This window comes from Anastrepha obliqua, chromosome 2, assembly GCF_027943255.1.
Source record: "Anastrepha obliqua isolate idAnaObli1 chromosome 2, idAnaObli1_1.0, whole genome shotgun sequence".
NCBI lineage: Eukaryota > Metazoa > Arthropoda > Insecta > Diptera > Tephritidae > Anastrepha > Anastrepha obliqua.
This window is the reverse complement of record NC_072893.1, coordinates 124,165,734-124,184,338: the sequence shown is the minus strand read 5'-3', so window position 1 is coordinate 124,184,338 and position 18,605 is coordinate 124,165,734. Positions and strand designations below refer to the sequence as shown.

Here is an 18,605-nt window from a genome sequence, read left to right as displayed (position 1 = left end):
GCTAAAATATAAAGTTTTGTAAAACTATCAGCAATACCAACATAACTCTGTAAATTTGGAAAGCTAAAAACTTTTGCTATAGGCCGCATATGAAAAACTTTTGCCAATCAAAGAAATGGTATGGAAGTTTTTTTATTGAAGCTATTAAACAGACAAATTTTGAAATTTGCAAATTGAAAAGTGCTTTTTTGATTTATAATTTCTCGTTTAAAATTCAGCACTTTTGAAATAGATAAAAAATCATTTATTAAAATCATAAATTGTAAAATTAAAGTTTGCATTTTTGAATATTTTCTTATATCTGCAGCAAAATATTTTCTATGCAGTTTTTTTTAAATTTTCTAAAGCACATGCTGCTTTACAGCTTTACACTTTTGTATTCATTTATTTTTAAGTTGCTTTTTATACAGTAATTCACTTTCCCTTTTAGCCATAAAATAAAAACTTACCTCAATGAAATTGAGAAAAAAGTTTATAGTGATAAAAAAAATATTGAGCAAAGTATTACAAAATCCGCTTTATCATAAAAAGAAAAAAAGCAGAAAAATATGTCTGTAGCTTACATTCTTTCTGTTTTTGCATTTATTTTGTTGCACAAAAAGCGCAGTAAAACTACTTCCGTGCGTATGAGTGACTTTTGATTTAAATACGACGACTGTGAAAAGGTTGCGTATACGCCCAGTGGTGCGTGAAAAGTGCTTAAGTAAGGCCATAGTTTTAGTAAATATCGTTGCACATTCAAGCGTGCTAAACTGAGTGCATTTCCATGCGTGTTTAAAGTTAAATTTATTGCATATGAAAAAAGTGAATCGATGTGACTTAAAAAGGCCAGAATTGAAATATAGTAGAATAAAATAAAAATTGAAATTAATAAAGGTACAAAAGACAGAAGTGTGAAAATGCAAAAAATATATGTCAGATAGACAAAATAAATAATAAAAATGTATGAAGTTTAATAAAAGCTATAAATTCGATGAAAATGTGGACTAACAAGTATTAAGTACAAAAAAGAAATTAAAAAAATTTATATTGCAATATGAAAATAATGTTTATGCAAAAAAGTGATATAATTTAGGGAATAGAAAAACAGGACTTGCATACCAAAATTTAATTTACAAATAATATGAAAGGAAATCATAAAAATTTATTTATCGAAAATAAAAGCAGGTAAAATAATAGAAAACAAAAAAACCTACACCAAAAATATTCCAGCAGCACGCAATATCGCATATCAGAAACAACTAAGCCAGTCGCATTAGTTATTCTATTGTTTTCACATTACTCATACGCCGCGGCAGCCCACAAAATTTCAGGCAAATTTAATTTGCACAAATTTGTTGTAACTATGTAGGCACTTGATAATGGCAAATTTATTTTATACAATGTTTGTCTGCCATAACACAAATTTATAAACATAAATAGGTAATCCTTTGTTTGCGTTTACAAAATAAAAATTTGCAAAATCGCATTAATAACAACATTTTTAAATAGCTTTGTGCAAAATTATGCTAATTATGCGGAAAATGTTATAAAATATTGAATGCAAATTATTTACAGCTATAAATAAATACTTGGATGCAAGTATTAAATTAAATAATAAATTATTTAAAAAGACGATCATAAAGTAAAACGTAGCACAACTATGAATAATAAAATGTTGCTCTACCATATGAATGTTTATATATCTACATACATACAAATATATGTAGGCAAGTGTAAATTGTTGAAAAATCTATTTAAAGTGTTCAATTTTAGTAACAAAGTTGTCATGAAAGTAAGTGAAATCTGGTAAAATTCGCACTGAGGTATATGGGTAACCCTTTTAAATAATGAATAATAAATACCGATTTGTGTGAAATAATAAATAATGGCAAAGGTCAAATACCAAATAATGAAATTGACAGATAACAAATTTTTTTGTATGAAAAACTTAAATTGCTTTAAGTAATACTAGTTGAATTTTCACAAAAAATAATGATAAAACTTAAATTTAAAAATAAATATTGTTATCTCTTCAGAAAAGAATTGAAAAAATAATTATCATCTTTTGGCAAAAAGAAATTTGTTGTAATAAAAAGTAATAATAATAATAATAACAATAATAATAAAATCGATTTTTATAAAAAAAAAGAAAATCGAAAATGAAGTATTATTCTAGAGTATGAAAAATAAATTTTTAATGGGTTTAAAATTTTTGCCACTTTTTAAAATTCTAGTAACTAATTAATATTAAAATAATTAAAAAAACAGAAGGAAACAAAAAAGAATTTAGGAATACAAATTAATTTTAAAATAATCAGTAATTATTATTTAGTACAAATCAGTTTTATGTTTTTCATTTTATAATTTGTTTTTGTTTTTTTCAGATAAGTGGGTTTAAAATGCCTAATGCAGCATCATTTTTGAAGTTATTATAATTATTATTAGTATAATTCATGTTTGTTTTTGGAAAATTTATATACAACCTCAAATTTATAAAATTGTCATTCTTTCAAAAAAAAAAGGAAATAAAAAAATAAAAAAAAAAAATAAAAAAAGAATATTAAAAAAAAACAATAAAAAAATTAAAAAAAATAGAAAAAACAATAAAAAAAATTGAATTTTGTAATTAAATTTTAGTCTCTTTTGGGAAAATAGCTAACCAATTAATATTTAATAAATAAGAAACTATTTGTTGTAAATTATAAGTAAAATAGTAAAAACGATAAAATGTTTAATAAAAATTAATTTTAAAATAATTATTAATGATAAATATTAATTGCATAAAAATAAAGAACTTCGTTAAAAATATTTAATAATTATTTTTTTTTGATGATTATAAAACCAAAACTTATAATGAATATATTGGAGAGAAATTAATAAATTGGGATTAAATAATCAATTGTATTTATTTATTGTAAAACTTGAATTTTGAAAATTTGAAATTAGAAAATTTTGTTATCTGTCAGCAGGAAAAAAAATCAAAAATTTGATCTTTTTTTAATTAAAAATTAAATTAATTGAATTGAATTCAAAACTTTTGAAAAAAATAATATGAAAAAGTTTAAAAATTAATTTTAAAATAGAAATTGTATTATCTGTGAGCAGAAAAAAGAATTGAAAGTGTTGTTAAATTTTAGCAATCTTTTTGCTAAGAAATTTAATTAATTGAATTCCAAACTCTTGAAAAAAAAATAATATTAAAAAGTTAAAATATTAATTTTAAAGGAGAAATTTATTACCCGTGAGCAGAAAAAGATTTAAAATTGTTGCTAAATTTTAACACCTTTTACAACAAAATTAATTCCGCTTAAAACATTAAGAAAATTAGAATATTAAAAAAATTAAAAATAATTTAAAAATAGAAATTTATACACAAAGTGTGGTTAAATTTTGGTATCCTTTAACTAAAAAGTTTATAAATTAACTTTAAAAACAAAACTTTTTGAAAAACATAGTGCAAAAATGTTTAAAAATGAATTTTAAAATAGAAATTTATAAAACGTATTATCTGTGTATGAAAAAAAACAAAGTGTTGTAAAATTAAAAAAAAAAAATAATTGAATTCAAAATATTGGAAAAAATTAACATCAAAAGGCTTAAAAATTATTTTAACAGAGAAATTTATAAAATTAATATCTGTAAGCAGGAAAAAAATGCAAAGTGTTGCTAAATTTTAGTATCCTTTAAAAAAAGATATTAAAAATAACTAAAAAAGTTTAAACCTTAACTTTAAAAACAAAACTTTTTCAAAAATTAATATTAAAAAGTTTAAAAATTAATTTAAAATATAAAATTATAAACTTCATTATCTGTGAGTAGAAAAAAATTTGAAAGTGTTGTTAAATTTTAGTATCCTTTAAAAAAAAATTTAATTGAATTCAAAATATTTGAAAAAAAAATATTATATTAAAAAGCTTAAAAATGAACTTTTTGCTAAGCAATATTTTATAATTACTATACGAGAAAAAATAAAATAAATAAATAAATAAATAAAAATTTATAAATAATAAAATAAAATTTGCATAAATAATATAATATTTTTATTAAAAAAATAATTTGTATTAATTTTTATTATTTTGTGTTTTATATTTACCATTAATATTACTTTTTAAAACAAATTTTGAATTACAGTGAGCCTACACTCTCTTAATGGGCACCTCTCTTAAGGGTAGTCTAGAAATGTCAAAAATCGATTTTTTTTCTATATTTTGAAAGCATAGTACTTTAAGAATATACTGTGAAATTTTCATGCGGAAATTCCCAATATTATATGTAGTTTCTATAGCCCATTAACTAGGTAGAGAGCGGTTCGCGCGCTCCTGTTCCTCAAACTTTGAACTCATTTATCTTCAAACACATTTTTTCGGCCTAGTGTTGTTAAAAAAAAAAACTATGCAACTTTTTTATTTTTAATAATAATTTTAATAATTTCTTAAATATAACCTAGATATCTAGAAATGTCTTCCATTACTAAAAAACAATACTAAGTTATTATAAATAAAAAAAAAAAATTTGTATAAAGAAAGGTGAAAAAGGTCACTATATAATAAAAAAAGACCATTTAAAAATATTCTAAAATTTTGTGAGAAAATCATTTAATAACTTAAAGAACCCAGAAAAGTAATTACTTATAAAACATAATTTTAATCTAATGCTAATAAAAATAAACAGTATTTTACAATTAACCTACATTCCTTTCCAGCTCGAGATATTTCAATTAAAAACTACGTGCAATATAAGAATTGAATTAAAAAATTTTATTGTAATATTTCAGTTTAATTATAAAATGTAGCGATATTTTGTTAAAATATCTATACAGAGTAAAAAAGAAGTTTGAAATATGTTTTATTTCACTAAATTTTTTTAGACAAAAAATGTGTATTGTAAAAATTTAATTCAATTAAGAAATGTGTGCGATATTAAAAATGCGATAGTGAAAGGTACCAAATAAAAAAAATTAAATATGTTTTACTTCACTGATTCTTTTTGACAAATGAGCATTTTGACAAAAGTTTTTTTTTATTTAATTATATTAGTTATGTTAAGCGGTGTAATAATGTTTTTAAGTCGCGGCCCTAAATTATTTGCAACAAATCACAATTTTTTTGGCGACAATGTAAAAAAAAGAAAAATGCGGAATTTTTTCGGAATATTTATAAAAAACTTAATAAATTTCACCACATACAATATGCGACCACTTAAGCTTAAGTCCCAATGCAGCAAATTGAAATAAATTAATATAATTACTGTGTAGGGAAGCAAGCGGATAATAAAAAAATTCCGTGAAAAATTATGAGTGAATTGCAGAATTACAGTAAAGTTAATACTTTTTTTGGAGAAAAAAAAATTTTGAAAAATATTGTAATTAATTGTAAAAAAATTAATACCTTAAATACTCAAATCATGAAATTAAATAAACCGGATTAGGGTGATAACGAAAATAATGCAATTGAGTGTAAGTAGAGTGAAAAAATCATATAAATCAAATGGAAAATAAAAAAAAAATTAATAAAAGCCATGCCTTGTGCCATGCACCACAACATCATAACCCGGCGGCGGCGATGGTGATGCCTTGCCACTGGCACTGCTGCCAACCGTCAAGCGGCCGCTTAATATGCCAGTGCCAGTGTTGCCAACACCACCAATGCCTGCGCTAGCGTTAGTTCTATGTGGATGATTGTTGTATTGTAGTGTGGTTGTAGTTGTTGTAGGTGATGATGTTGCGACGAACCCTGTTCTGATTCCGGCGGTGCCATTGCGATGCGAGCCAAGCGTGCCGCTACTGCCAATGCCGCCACCGCTGCCACCGCCGCTGCCGGCGCCTACGCCTATGCCAATGCCATGCGACGCTGATTGCTGATGGTGTGGTAGAGTGCGATTCATGGTGCCCGTATGAAGGGGTGCGGTGGGTGATATGCTCGCGCTCGGTGCATTCGATGGGAAAAGCGGCGTGGTTTCAGACTTGTCAATATCCAGTGAGCTGGGTCTAAATAGCGAGAAAAGAAGAGCGCAAAAAGAAGCAGACACAGAGATACCATTGAGAGAGAGAGAGAGAGACAGAGAGTGAGCATGAGAGAGTAAAAAAGAGAAGCAACGCAAATGTTGCAATTAGTTTTAGAGAGGAAAAGTGTACGCGAAAGCGAAAATAAGACGACACGATCAGGAAACCGATTAAAAAAAACAAGAGTGAGAGAGATAAATATAGAATTAGTGGTAGTGAAAAGTCAGTGAAGAGTAAGAAAAGTTGGAAAGAAAAAGAGCGTAAAAAAGAAAACCAAAAAATAAAAAAAAAACATTAAACATTAGTATAAGTACACATGCGTGCAAAATATTTTGTAAAATAGTGCATTAGCCATACACTCTTGCCTACTTACCGTTTGCTCAGGTAGATCCAAGCATGCGAATCGGCATACACCAATATGGTGAGCAGAAATGAAGTCAACAATCCGGCAACCATCATAAGACTCAGCCCAAGTAGGCCACCACCGCAGAGGCCACGCAACGCATCGGCATAATGACGATCGATGGCGCGCCGATCGAGCGTCGCTGAGAGTACGGTCAGATTACGTTTCGTCTCCTCGAGATCATTCTCCATGGCCTCGAGCGTTTTGTGCACATCGATGCGTGGATATGTCTCCTGGCTCATGCTGAAATACAGGCGAAGCGTTGTTGGTGGGTGAAGAGAAATAGAGAAAAATGAGTAAAAGCAAAGAAAACGAGGGAGGGAGAAGGAGAGGTGACATTAATTTGTGATTCTCCACAGCTTTAGCTAAGTTGTCACAAAAAAATGGTCGAGGTAATTACTTTAACATCTCTGGTGAGCTCTAAGCTTAGCACCTACAAGGTATATACCATTAGCTATATAAAATTGAAAAACCTCAGTTGATGGTACATAACATAAAATCTATACGCAACAACTCAGTCCGAATGATTCGCGCACTAAACCTTAACAGTTACTGCAATTGGGACTATTACACTTACCGTTGTATTAAATAAATTGACTCGCGTGCACGTTCCACCAAATCACGTGACTCGTTCAAGCGTAATATGAATCGATTACGCAGTGTGCCGCAATTGAGAAAATATACATATGGGCTGCGCTGTAACGAGAGTAGGGGAAAAATACGTAAAGAAAAAATACTAGAAAATTGCTTTGAAACATTAAGTCTTTAAATACATGCTTTCAAAAAAGTACTGGGAATTGTTCAATAAAACGCAAAATAATTGCTTAACCATCAAGATTTATTTTGTCGCCTTCAAAATAGGCTCCATTCGAAGCAATACACATATGCCAACGATTAGTCCATCATCATCAAATCACCTTTTAAACGCGTTTGAAGAGATCTTCTTCAGCTCCTTCAGCGAATTCTCCTTGTGGCCTCTATCGGCTGAAAGTGCCGTCCGCGAAATGGCAATTTAGGTTTTGGGAAAAGGAAAAAGTCACAGGGGACTAAATTCGGTGAATACGGTGGTTGTTCGATGATATTTGTCGAGTTTTTGATCAAAAAAGTGTTCACAATAAGAAATTTGTGTGACGGTGCGTTATCATGGTGCAAGATCCATGAGTTTTCTTTCCATAAATTGGGTCGTTTCCTACGAGAAAACGAGGAGCATGACTTTAATTTCTGACCGACTTTGACGTGGTTTTTTCAAACTCATATATCCACGCCTTATCACCTGTTATGATGCGTTGGACCAACGTTGGGTCCGAATTCACTTGCTTAAGCATTGTCTTCAACCCCCTTCTTCCGACGAATTTTTTGAAAGAAATTCAACTTTCTTGGGACGAGTCGAGCAGCCAGCCGTATGGCAGCCAGCCCAGTTGATGGTGTAAAATATTGCGAGTTAATTCGTGAGACACGTTAAGGTCACGATCTACCTCCCTCAAACGTAAATGATGGTTTTCCAGCACCATTTCGTTGACTTTGTCGACGTTTTCATTCGTTGAAGATGTTGATGGGCGACCAGACCGATAGTAATTTCCCACGACTTCTCGGCCCTCTGCAAAAGCCTTATACTACTCACAGACCCATGCTTTTGATAAAGCGCACTCGCCATAGGCTTTCTGCAACATTTTCACCGATTCGGCACACGGAATCCCGTTCAAAACACCAAATTTAAGACAAATTATTTGTTCGATATTTTTATCCATAGAGCACACCTGCGGTTGACTGATATAATTAAATGCCAACAACAAGCTAATTCACAGATCCCGCTCAAACTCTGCGACACTATAGAGGACAGTTGTACCAACATCGCAGCACAAAAAATTTAGACATACATAGTAGGTATGTGCAACGCGCGCTTTTTAAATGAACAATTCTCGATATTTTTTTGATAGAATGTAGCTTTGGGCATAAGAAGAGATGGGACGCCATTGATGAGATATGAATAGGAAAAAAGATAGGAAAATCTGTCTCCCTTGGCTATATCTCAAAGGATATTTGCTTTTACGTTACAACGATTTCCTTGCTGTTTGACAAATGGTAAGTAATTCTTCGATAGAATTCTTTCTGCTCTACAAAAATTTGTTAATTATATTTCTGAGTTGAGTTGGCTCGAATGTGGCAAAAGAAGAGATGTTTAAATGAGCCACAAAAAAATACATAAACAAACATTTATTTTAAAGAGACATAAGCAAAATAATTTCAGTGCAGCTTGTCCACTCGACTTTAATCCATTAACATTGCTCTTCTACTATGCACTAACGCCCTAACGCCGCTCATTGCATTGATTTTCATATACTAAGTCGAATGAAAATAAATTTTAAATTAATTTCCAGTATTGTCGTTGCCAACGTTTCCAGTGCCATAATTCGAACTTGCACATTTCCGTTAGTGCAAACACGAACATAAACACAAACACGTTCACATATATACGAGTATATAAAAATTCGCACACTATTACTGCAAATACTCATCCACTCATACAAACTCGTATATTCACCCTCGAAGTTTTCCCTTAGCGACAATTCGCTTTTTTGTTAATTTTTTGTAGCAGTCAACACTTTGTATGCCTCCCGTGTTGCAGTTTGCCTACTTCCTTTGCCATTGCACTCATTTTTCCAATGCATCTGCAAGAATTGAGGATTTTCTACAGCTTGGCGTGCAAAACGTGGCGTCAAATGCAAAGGGAAGGTAATAAACGAGAAAGATGTGACTGTTGCAGCAAGTGAACGGTAGATTTCTTGGTGTAGCCGTGACTTTTTTCATCACAGGAATGCGAACCAAATAAACGTAGAAGAAAGAGAGCAATAGGAAATTTTATTTATGAAAAAAGAAAGTTAAGACATTTTTACAACTATCGCTGAGAAAAGTGTTAAAAAAAATGCACGAAAGCCAAGAGAAGAAACTTGATTTTTGCATCACGCATTGCTTTCTATGAGAGTTAAACGATTTCAAATGGAGTTTTGATGGCGCATCAAGCGGTGTGAAACCAAAACTTATGTATGCCAAAAAAAAGTGTTAAACTTGAAGTTTTCTTATTAAAAATTTATATGGCAGCCCTATTCGAATTGAATTTGAAGGAATGGCTTCAAAATCACGTTTCATTTGATAACCAATTAGTAGCACGAAATGCTTAAATTTTAATTTAAATAAAAGATATGGCAACGCTGGTCGTAACAAATATCCATATGCTAGTAATAAAAATTGTATAAATTTCTATAGAAAGCAAATTTTAGAGTAGAAAGCAAATACGCGCATAAAAGTCTTAAAATTTTAATTTTTTATTTCAAACGAAAAATTGGTAACTCTGGTCATAAAAAATTTTATTAAAAGCAAATAACAATAAACTACATACACTAAAGTACGTTTGCCTATTTTATTTGATTATAAATAAAATTATATACATTTTTCTAAGCAAAAAATGAAACTAAAAATAGTTTACAAGAAAATGTAACTCCTAACAAATTTTTGCTTTTGAGGCAAAAAAAAAACTCCTAATAAATAAAAAAAAATATATTTTTATTTTTTAAAAATAAAACTCGCAAAATAATTTTTATTTTTGAAGCAAAAAATAGAACTTCCGAAAACTTGTTTCTAAGGCAATAACCAAACTTAAAAAACTTTAGCGTTTTAAGACAAAAATTTAATTTAAAAAATTATTTTTATTTTTTTAAGCCAAAAACAGACAAGAAAAAATTTAAAAAACTTTTGCCTTTTAAGGAAAAAATTTAATTTAAAAAAATATTTTTATTTTTTTAAGCCGAAACCAAAAAAAAAATATTTTTTGAGCGAGAAATTAAACCTAAGAAATAAGAAAATGACTTGTTCTTTTTTAAGTAAAAAAAATATATGTATTTTATTTTCTAAGCAAACAAAAACTTTTAATTGTAAGTGAACCTTGAATTTTTAAGGCAAGAATAAACTTAAAAAATATTTCTAGTTTTTAAGCGAAGCGAAAAACAAAAAATAATTTGTACTGTTTAAGCCTAAAGGAATTTTTGTTTTGCTGTTTTAATTAAACCTGGTATTTTTAATCTAAACTAACTTTTATTTGTTTAGTTTAAAATAAATATGTAAGAAAAGCTATTTTTATTTTCCAAGGAAAAAAAATAAACTCATATTTTTTAACTAAATCTCGTTTTTTGGAGCCAAATAATTCTTATTTTTCAAAGCGGAAAATTAAACTCCAAAAATAAACAAGAAGAAACTTAAAAAATATATTCATTTTTAAACCGAAAATTTGAAATTTAAGCCCAAATAATTAAATAAAAAATATTCTTTTGTTTCTAAGCAAAATTTAATTTATTTAATTAATTTTTTTAATCCAAAAACAATCTTACAAAAAAATTTTATTTTTCAGACGAGAAATTAAAACTAAAGAGTAACCTGACTGTTTGAAGCCAAAAACAAACTTAAAAAATTATTTTTATTTTTTTAGCGCAAAATTAAACCTAAAAATAACTTATTTTTTAATCCTCAAATAAATTTGAAAACATTATTTTTATTTTCCAAGCAAACCAAAAACCTTTTTTTTAATCAAAATTTTCCTTTTAAGCCAAAAATAAACTTAAAAAATAAAAATTAAATTAAAAAAAAGTTTTTATTTTTTTTTTCTAAGCAAAAGAGAACTCTTATTTTTTAAGTAAGCCCAGTTTTTTTAATCCAAAAATAAATTTAAAAAATAATTTTTATTCTAGAAACGAATAATTAAAACTAAAACGCAACTTGCCTTCTTAAGCCAAAAATAAATTTTAAAAATTTGTTGTATAAGGAAAAAACTTTTACTTTGTAATCAAACCAAAAAATAAAATTTCTTTTAATCAAACCTCTTTTTGAAGACAAAATCAAACTTAAAAAATATTTTTTAGTGAAAAATTGAACCTAAAAGAGGCCCGAAATTGATGATTTTTAATAATTTCTTTTGCTAGTGAATTGCTTTATTTGACAAAAGTAAAAATATAGCATTAATCCTCAAATAAATTAAAGAAAAATACTTCTATTTTCTAAGCAAAAAATAGCTTTTATTTTTAATCAAACTTTGCTTTTCTAAATAGAAAATAAGGCGGCAAAGTTAGTTTGCCTAACAAGGGCTTTCTTTGGTATATTCCTTATGCACGTAACATTTCTCTTGCCCCTTCTTATTTTTTATTTGTAATTTAAAAAATATTTATTAGTTGCTGTCATTAGTATTACCTGGTCCCTAGCAAAGGCGAAAGGCTTGTGTCTAACATTGTTTTTCAAAGATTCTAGTTCATATGATGACGACAACCTTCCTGAATAAAATGATTTTTCATTTTTTTGTCTCAGATGAATAGAACGGCCGTTATCGTGGCTGAGGTGCGACGACAACCCTTTGTTTTGTGGAGTCATATCTCCGCCATTTTTTAATACTTTAATTTTATTTTTTATACAGTTATAAAATAAATATCAAACAATCTAATGTAGAAAGAAAAAATAGTTGAAGTTTTTTTCCATAAAAAAAAAAATCCCGAACTTTTCCTTTTTTTCGCACGCCGTTCATGGGAATACCCCCTTAAACGAGTTCTCAAATTTTAGTATTTTATTACAAACTTTTATTTAAATATTTCTTTGAAATAATGGCGACTCTAAGCAAAAAACCTGAAGATGATTTAGGATGAAGGGTATTAAATAAAGGGATGTGTCGAAAAACTCAATAATTTCAAATGCACTTAATTGATAATTTATATGGCAACTCTATGCATATTTGTTTTTAAGGTTTTATTGCATTAATTTTTTCATTGCCACTAACCCCAAACAATATTTCCCATTTTTACATCATGCAAATTTCCTACTTGGACAAAGGCAAACACTTCAAACGAGCTAAAAAATATCCAGCGAATTTTTGCTGCTACACGTCGCATTGTCGTGAACACGATCTCCACCCTCACTACGAACACCAACACCAACGCCAACATTAGCACCGACGCCTGCTTGTTCGTTTACGTTCCCATGACCAGCACCAATACCAACACTAACACCAACAGTGATTGCTTAAGCCAGGCACCGCTGAGAATTCACGCAGCGACTACTATTTCATACACAGAGGTGCATTTTGGTGCAAAAGATAAATGCACGAGTATGTGTGCATGTGTAAATTTGCAGTAGTAAAAATGTCAACAGCAAGCAACTAAACACGTCGCACAATTTAGAGAATTAAGGCGTAATAGCAGGAAGAAAAACGAAGTGCAAGAAGTAAGGCAGCCTGAGAAGGCTAAATTGCAACCGGCGAGAGTAGAATAGAGCCGTTAGTACTGCAAGTACTGAAATGGGTAAGGATGTATGTGTGTGGCATAAGGAAGCTAACGAAGGAAGAATGGGGTAAAGCAGTAGACATCCCACGTAGTCGATGCGTCATAAGCGAAGGTGGATGCGTTGAAAATGCAACGAATTTCTAATTTCTCTGGTAATTCACCACTTTTTCGACTTTACTGTGTTTACTTGCAGTGCTCAGCCTCTATGTACTTCTTTCTTTTGCCTCGCATGTTGTATTCGTTCGCTCGCGTTTAGTTTATAAATACACAGCGGGACGTCTGCAATCAACAACAGCACGTTTTCAAGCTGATGAAGTTAATCAAAAGTGGTAAATTAAATGGTTGCATTTGTGGTGGTACCTAATGAACGCATCACTTTGGATGTGGTTGTAAAAACATAGGACATTAATGGGACATTATTAGCAGTGAGAAAGGATAGTGAGTAGAGGGAGAGAGGTGTGGTTTGATGTAGAAGGCAAAGTAATAATCAGTTGATAAGCAGATGAAGTAGCAAGCAGAATAATAAGACAAATAAAGTCAGCATGAATTGAATTTTGGTGGCTACATATAAGTTCTAGAAATCAGCTGATGAAAATTTTAAACGAAAGATGTTTAAAACTTTTTGAAAGATTAAGTCCACGGCTGAACTTAGGACAGCCCCGTAGGTCAGGTGCGTTACCCCAGCTTAAAAGGGTTAAAATAATAAATTTTGGCTATATTTGAGGTTACAAAAAGTCGTAGGATTTTAGTTATACTGACGTAATAGTGTCTTAAAGTACAACTCTTTGTCTTCTAAGTCCAATTCTTTCAAGTCTATCGTCTACGCACTTACCCCACTAATTGTTTCACCTTCAACGCTCCTCCATTGTTTTTCTCTCCATAGGTAGTTAGGTAGATGAAATGGCTGAAGTACCAGACTGGTACTCAAGTCGCACTAAAGCGCCTTTTTGATATCATTATGAGACCTCCAACGGGCAGATATCTACAGCCAACCAGAGCTATTGAAGTAACGGAGAAGGTTGATGGGATTAAGGTTGGAACACTCCCTCAGACGGCCAAAGAAAGGAGCACCAACTGATCTTTACAGAGAAAGTGCTCAATAGTCTTCTAGCCCAGAAAGGCCGATAAACACAACAACTATTTTGAAAATTTAACGGAGTGGAGTTTTCAAGACTTTTTGAGTCCTCCGTCTATAGTACTGGGGCCAAAGGGTTTTCGAAATAGCGCACGAAGAAATATAGCTCCATCTGATCTGTGCTTTTTCAGAGAAATAAGCTCATCAGTAATTTCATTTCCCTCTGTGTTCCTATGCCCTGGAACCCCGATCAGAGAAATTTTAGCTGCAGGCCCAAGAGATTTGATCTCCTCCTTATAGGTGCTGACCAATTTGAATTTGCACTATGATCATTGGAGCCTTGATCGCAACTTGACTAACGGAAAAAAGTTGATATTTCCCTCGCTCTCGCGTTGCCTAAGCATTCTGCATACCTTCAGGGTCGCAAAGACTTCTACCTCAAAAACTCTAGCAGTATTCGGCAGTTTAAAGAAAATAGATAAAACGATTGATTTAGAGAAATGACCTGCTCCGACTCCCGATTCCATCTTGGAGCTGTCAGTGACGATAGAGGTAACAGCTTCGGTACAGATTTCCCCATCATTCTAATCCTGCCTACTTGGAAAGATCGCTCATGCACGATTCTCAAACTCCATTTGGAACTCCTCGGATAGGAGCTCTGCATGAAGAAATACGGTGTTAACTGCTCAGAAATTCTACCATATCCCTTGAGAGATTGTCTTCAGAGGCCAACCTCCTTCAACCTGATTGCACTTTGAGCAGGGATGGACATAACGTAAGAGCCGATAGGAAGTATTTGCAAAACTAGATTCAGGACAGCAAGTTTTCCGTGCGCCGGTGATGTCAATACAAGCAATCCTTTGCACCCTCCTAAGTTTAGTGATATTATAATTCTCCCGAAGAACTTCCCAACAAACCAGGCACTCGTATGTTAAAATTGGCTGAACTACTACGTTATATATCCAAAGGACCACCTATGGCTTGAGTCCCCATTTTTTGCCGAACATAGATTTGCAGGAGTATAAAGCTATGCTGGCCTTCTTTACCCGATTTTCAATGTGGAGCTACGTAGAGAAGGGGTGTCTTTCTTTCCCCACGGCATCAATTTGTTGCCATTTATTTTACAAATTTTACGCTCAAACCCTCAAAAAGTGTTATATTTCTAAAAATAGTTAGCAATGCAAGCTGCGTCAATGCAGAATCTTCCAATCTTCCATTACTCAGCTGCCTATCACTCAACTGTTATTTGTCTGTTTACTTTAAAATTATCGTCAATCGATTGAAGGCTTGGTTGGATGTAATCGTTTATAACCAAAAAGAGACTTTCTTATTTAGATTGGATTTATGGATTGGATTGGGTATGCATTTCGACCTCACGGTTTTAGTGTCCCCCTCTTATTTCCCCGAGCACATTTCGGACTGCACGTCTTTCTTCCGTCTAACACCGGTCAATAACCACTTTTGGGTCTAATCTTTCTGTATGCCTAAAATTTCTCACTTTGTTCGTTTTTCCTTAGATCATCAGTTGCCACCTACCACCATTAGGACCAATAGCTTAAAAATTTCCTCGATATTGGAATCTTTTCTAATCTAGTCTTTCAGTCGTTCACTCATCCCTCTATGCTTCTTTCATCCGTTTAACACCGGTCATCGACCACTTTTAGGCCCAATCATTTCCGTATTTGTTCGCCCTCAACCTATATCATAACACTGTGTGACAAAAAAAAAATTAAATATACTTTTATGGAGACCTAGCACAACTTGTGGCTATAGAAAAACTAAACAAAATGGTATAGGAGAAATTTCCAATACACCCCCAAAATCTCATTTTATGGCCATAAAACCGTTTTTCAGTAGGTTGATGTGAAGAATCACTCCTAACTTCGCCAATTTCCATCCGATTTCGAATTTGTTTTTTTAGTTCGAAAGAACAAAATCAAGCCTTTTTGACAGTGTGTTGACAATTTTTCTGAAATGACAACTGACGAGACTGTAGACGGAAGTATTTGGAATTTTTTTATTTTTTCTCTATTTTTTCAACTTTGACATAATTTTTACGATATTATCCGATATTGAGGAATTTTTTTAGTACACTACTGTTATAGTTAATTTAATTTTGCGTCGAATGAGCCATATTTGACTGTAATTGAATTAAAATTAATAGAGTTGCGTGTGTTTTAAGATTTTATTTTTTTTTTTACTAATTTGGTATGTAGGCATCGAAGCATGAAAATGATAACAAGTGTCATTATAAACACATAATATTTATTGGAGTATTGTGCAGTGCAGCACTGTACGGTATGGTACGGTGTGGTACGGTGCAGTACACAACGGAACTGGTTCCAAACTTAAAAATGCATTGGAAACGGCCCTTTGGAGTTTAGTATGGTACGGTACATTTGTCATTCTCTTCATCAGTTTTGAATACTTCTCTGTAAGAAATTCGATGATCATCATTCATCTGAAGTCCTCATCAACTAAATTCCATTGTTTAAATCGAGAAGCGAGCATTTCAGATTGTCCTCCCGATAGAAGGAAATCACGAGAAAGATCCTGAAAATCTGAATTTGATACAATGTGTCGTTCTGAAGACTTAGAACCAGACGGAAAGTACTCTTCATCATCAGGTTTATTGTTATCAGTTTGATCATCATCAGCAATGAGTTGAACTTCCTTCAGTTCATGACCTGCAGTTGAGTCAATCATATCGTCCAAGACTACGGGGTTCTTAACAGTTGCAACATCAGCATACTTTATGTGCTTTCGAGCTTTATAATGATGACCGTTTACGTCCGTTTTATAAAAATAACAATCATCTGGTTTATGATAAGGCTGATGATGCCACATCATCGGAGAATATTGAGAAATTCGACTTTTCTGGCAACGTTTTGATTTATATCTCTTGAATTTCAATGAAACAAACAATAAAACTTTGACGTTTTAATAAGGTTAAATTGTAATAACAAACTTCTTTTGTTAATCAATGTACAGTGTGAACTTTGGTACACTTGGGAGCTTTTTCATATTTCTATTGAAAAAAAGAATGTGTGATAATGTGTATTTTCGTAAGTTTTTACCAGTTCTGTTGTATGCAGTACAGTGTACGCTTATGTATACATATATACTCCAATAAATATCACGTATCTATAATAACGCATCAAAACACGTCTTTATTCCCATTTAGCGTAAGTTATACCTACATACAAACTTAGTAAAAAAAAAAAATAAATTCTTAAAACTCACACAACTCTATTAATTTTAATTCAATTACAGTCAAATATAGCTCATTCGACGCAAAATTAAATTAACTATAACAGTAGTGTACTAAAAAAAATCCTCAATATCGGATAATATCGTAAAAATTATGTCAAAGTTGAAAAAATAGAGAAAAAATAAAAAAATTCCAAATACTTCTGTCTACAGTCTCGTCAGTTGTAATTTCAGAAAAATTGTCAACACACTGTCAAAAAGGCTTGTTCCTGTTCTTTCGAACTAAAAAACAAATTCGAAATCGGATGGAAATTGGCGAAGTTAGGAGTGATTCTTCACATCAACCTACTGAAAAACGACCTACAGATTTTGGGGGTGCATTGGAAATTTCTCCTATACCATTTTTCTTAGTTTTACTCTACAAGTTGTACCAGGTCTCCATAAAAGTATAAAATCACTGTTGCACAGTGTAATTTAATTAAAATGCATACCACTTCATCCTCCAACCACCATTAAGATCAATAATTTAAACATATCTTCGATTTCGGAATCTTTACTAATTAACTATTCACCCGCTCACTCTTCATCCTGCTGCTCTTCTTTTAGTCGTCTAAAACCGAATAGCGACCACTTTTAGGTCTAATAATGTGTGCATTTTTTTGCCATCAAACTAAATTCTGATTTAGTCTTTGAGTCACTTATTTTTCCCTCTTTCATTTGATCATCACCGGCCATCCATTAATGGATTAAGGCCCTCGTGTAATTAGAAATGGTGTTTTTGGGTGTTTCTTTCTCCGTTTAACAGGAAACGAAAAAAGATTTTTGTTTTTGTTTTGAACATTTTATTTTTTGATACTTTGTTAAAGACTAAAAATTTCTTTTAGACATACGAGGTTCGTTTAAAAAGTTGTTAGCCTTCAAAAGATGGTCTTCACACGGACAATGGATACAGATATAGCCGGTTCTACGGAACCGATTTTGATGAACTAAAATTTAAATTACGTAGAATTGATGTCGTTATCGTATGAAGTAAGAGCATTTCGAAAAACATTTTTTAGGTATTTTTTTGGACCTTTAAACTAAAAAGAAAAAGGGTTAAAAAACGGGGTTTCAACCGCCATTTTATCAATTTTTTTTTTAGAGCGACATTCATAGGGAACAAGAAATTTGTTGTCTCATGGGAGTCCCGGAATCCGTGTCGCCAGCGACATATCTTTTTTGGAACACTAATTTTTTTAAGGCTAACAACTTTTTGAACAAACCTCATATGGCAAAAAAAAAAACAATGTATCAAAAATAAAGCACTGAAAGCCAAAATTGAAAATCATTTTTCGTTTGCGTTTTACACGCCTTTAAAGAAACATCCAAAAAATGCCATTTCAAACGCGGCGAGCTCCTTAGTCCATTCCCCAATCGACCATTGTCAATCACCCTTCTGCCCATTTGTCTCTCATTACGTTCATTCATCTATTTTCAGTGAGTATAGTTAAGATGGTTGACAATCACTTCAAGCTATCCACATGCACCCATTCTTCATGCCGAACTTGCTCAGACAGCAAATTACATTTTCACTGGCACTGAAGGGGCTGTTGAACTACTTGCAATAAGGTAGGTAGGTAG

At 31.4% G+C, this 18,605-nt stretch overlaps 1 protein-coding gene across 1 annotated transcript in view; it reads right to left on the bottom strand.

Moving 5' to 3' along the window:
- Window positions 1-18,605, bottom strand: part of LOC129238399 (uncharacterized) — a 131,652-nt gene that overhangs the window by 9,250 nt on the left and 103,797 nt on the right. The window contains 3 exon segments of the mRNA XM_054873423.1: window positions 5,504-5,968; window positions 6,357-6,629; window positions 6,964-7,082. Of these exon segments, the coding sequence (XP_054729398.1) occupies window positions 5,504-5,968; window positions 6,357-6,629; window positions 6,964-7,082 (857 nt within the window).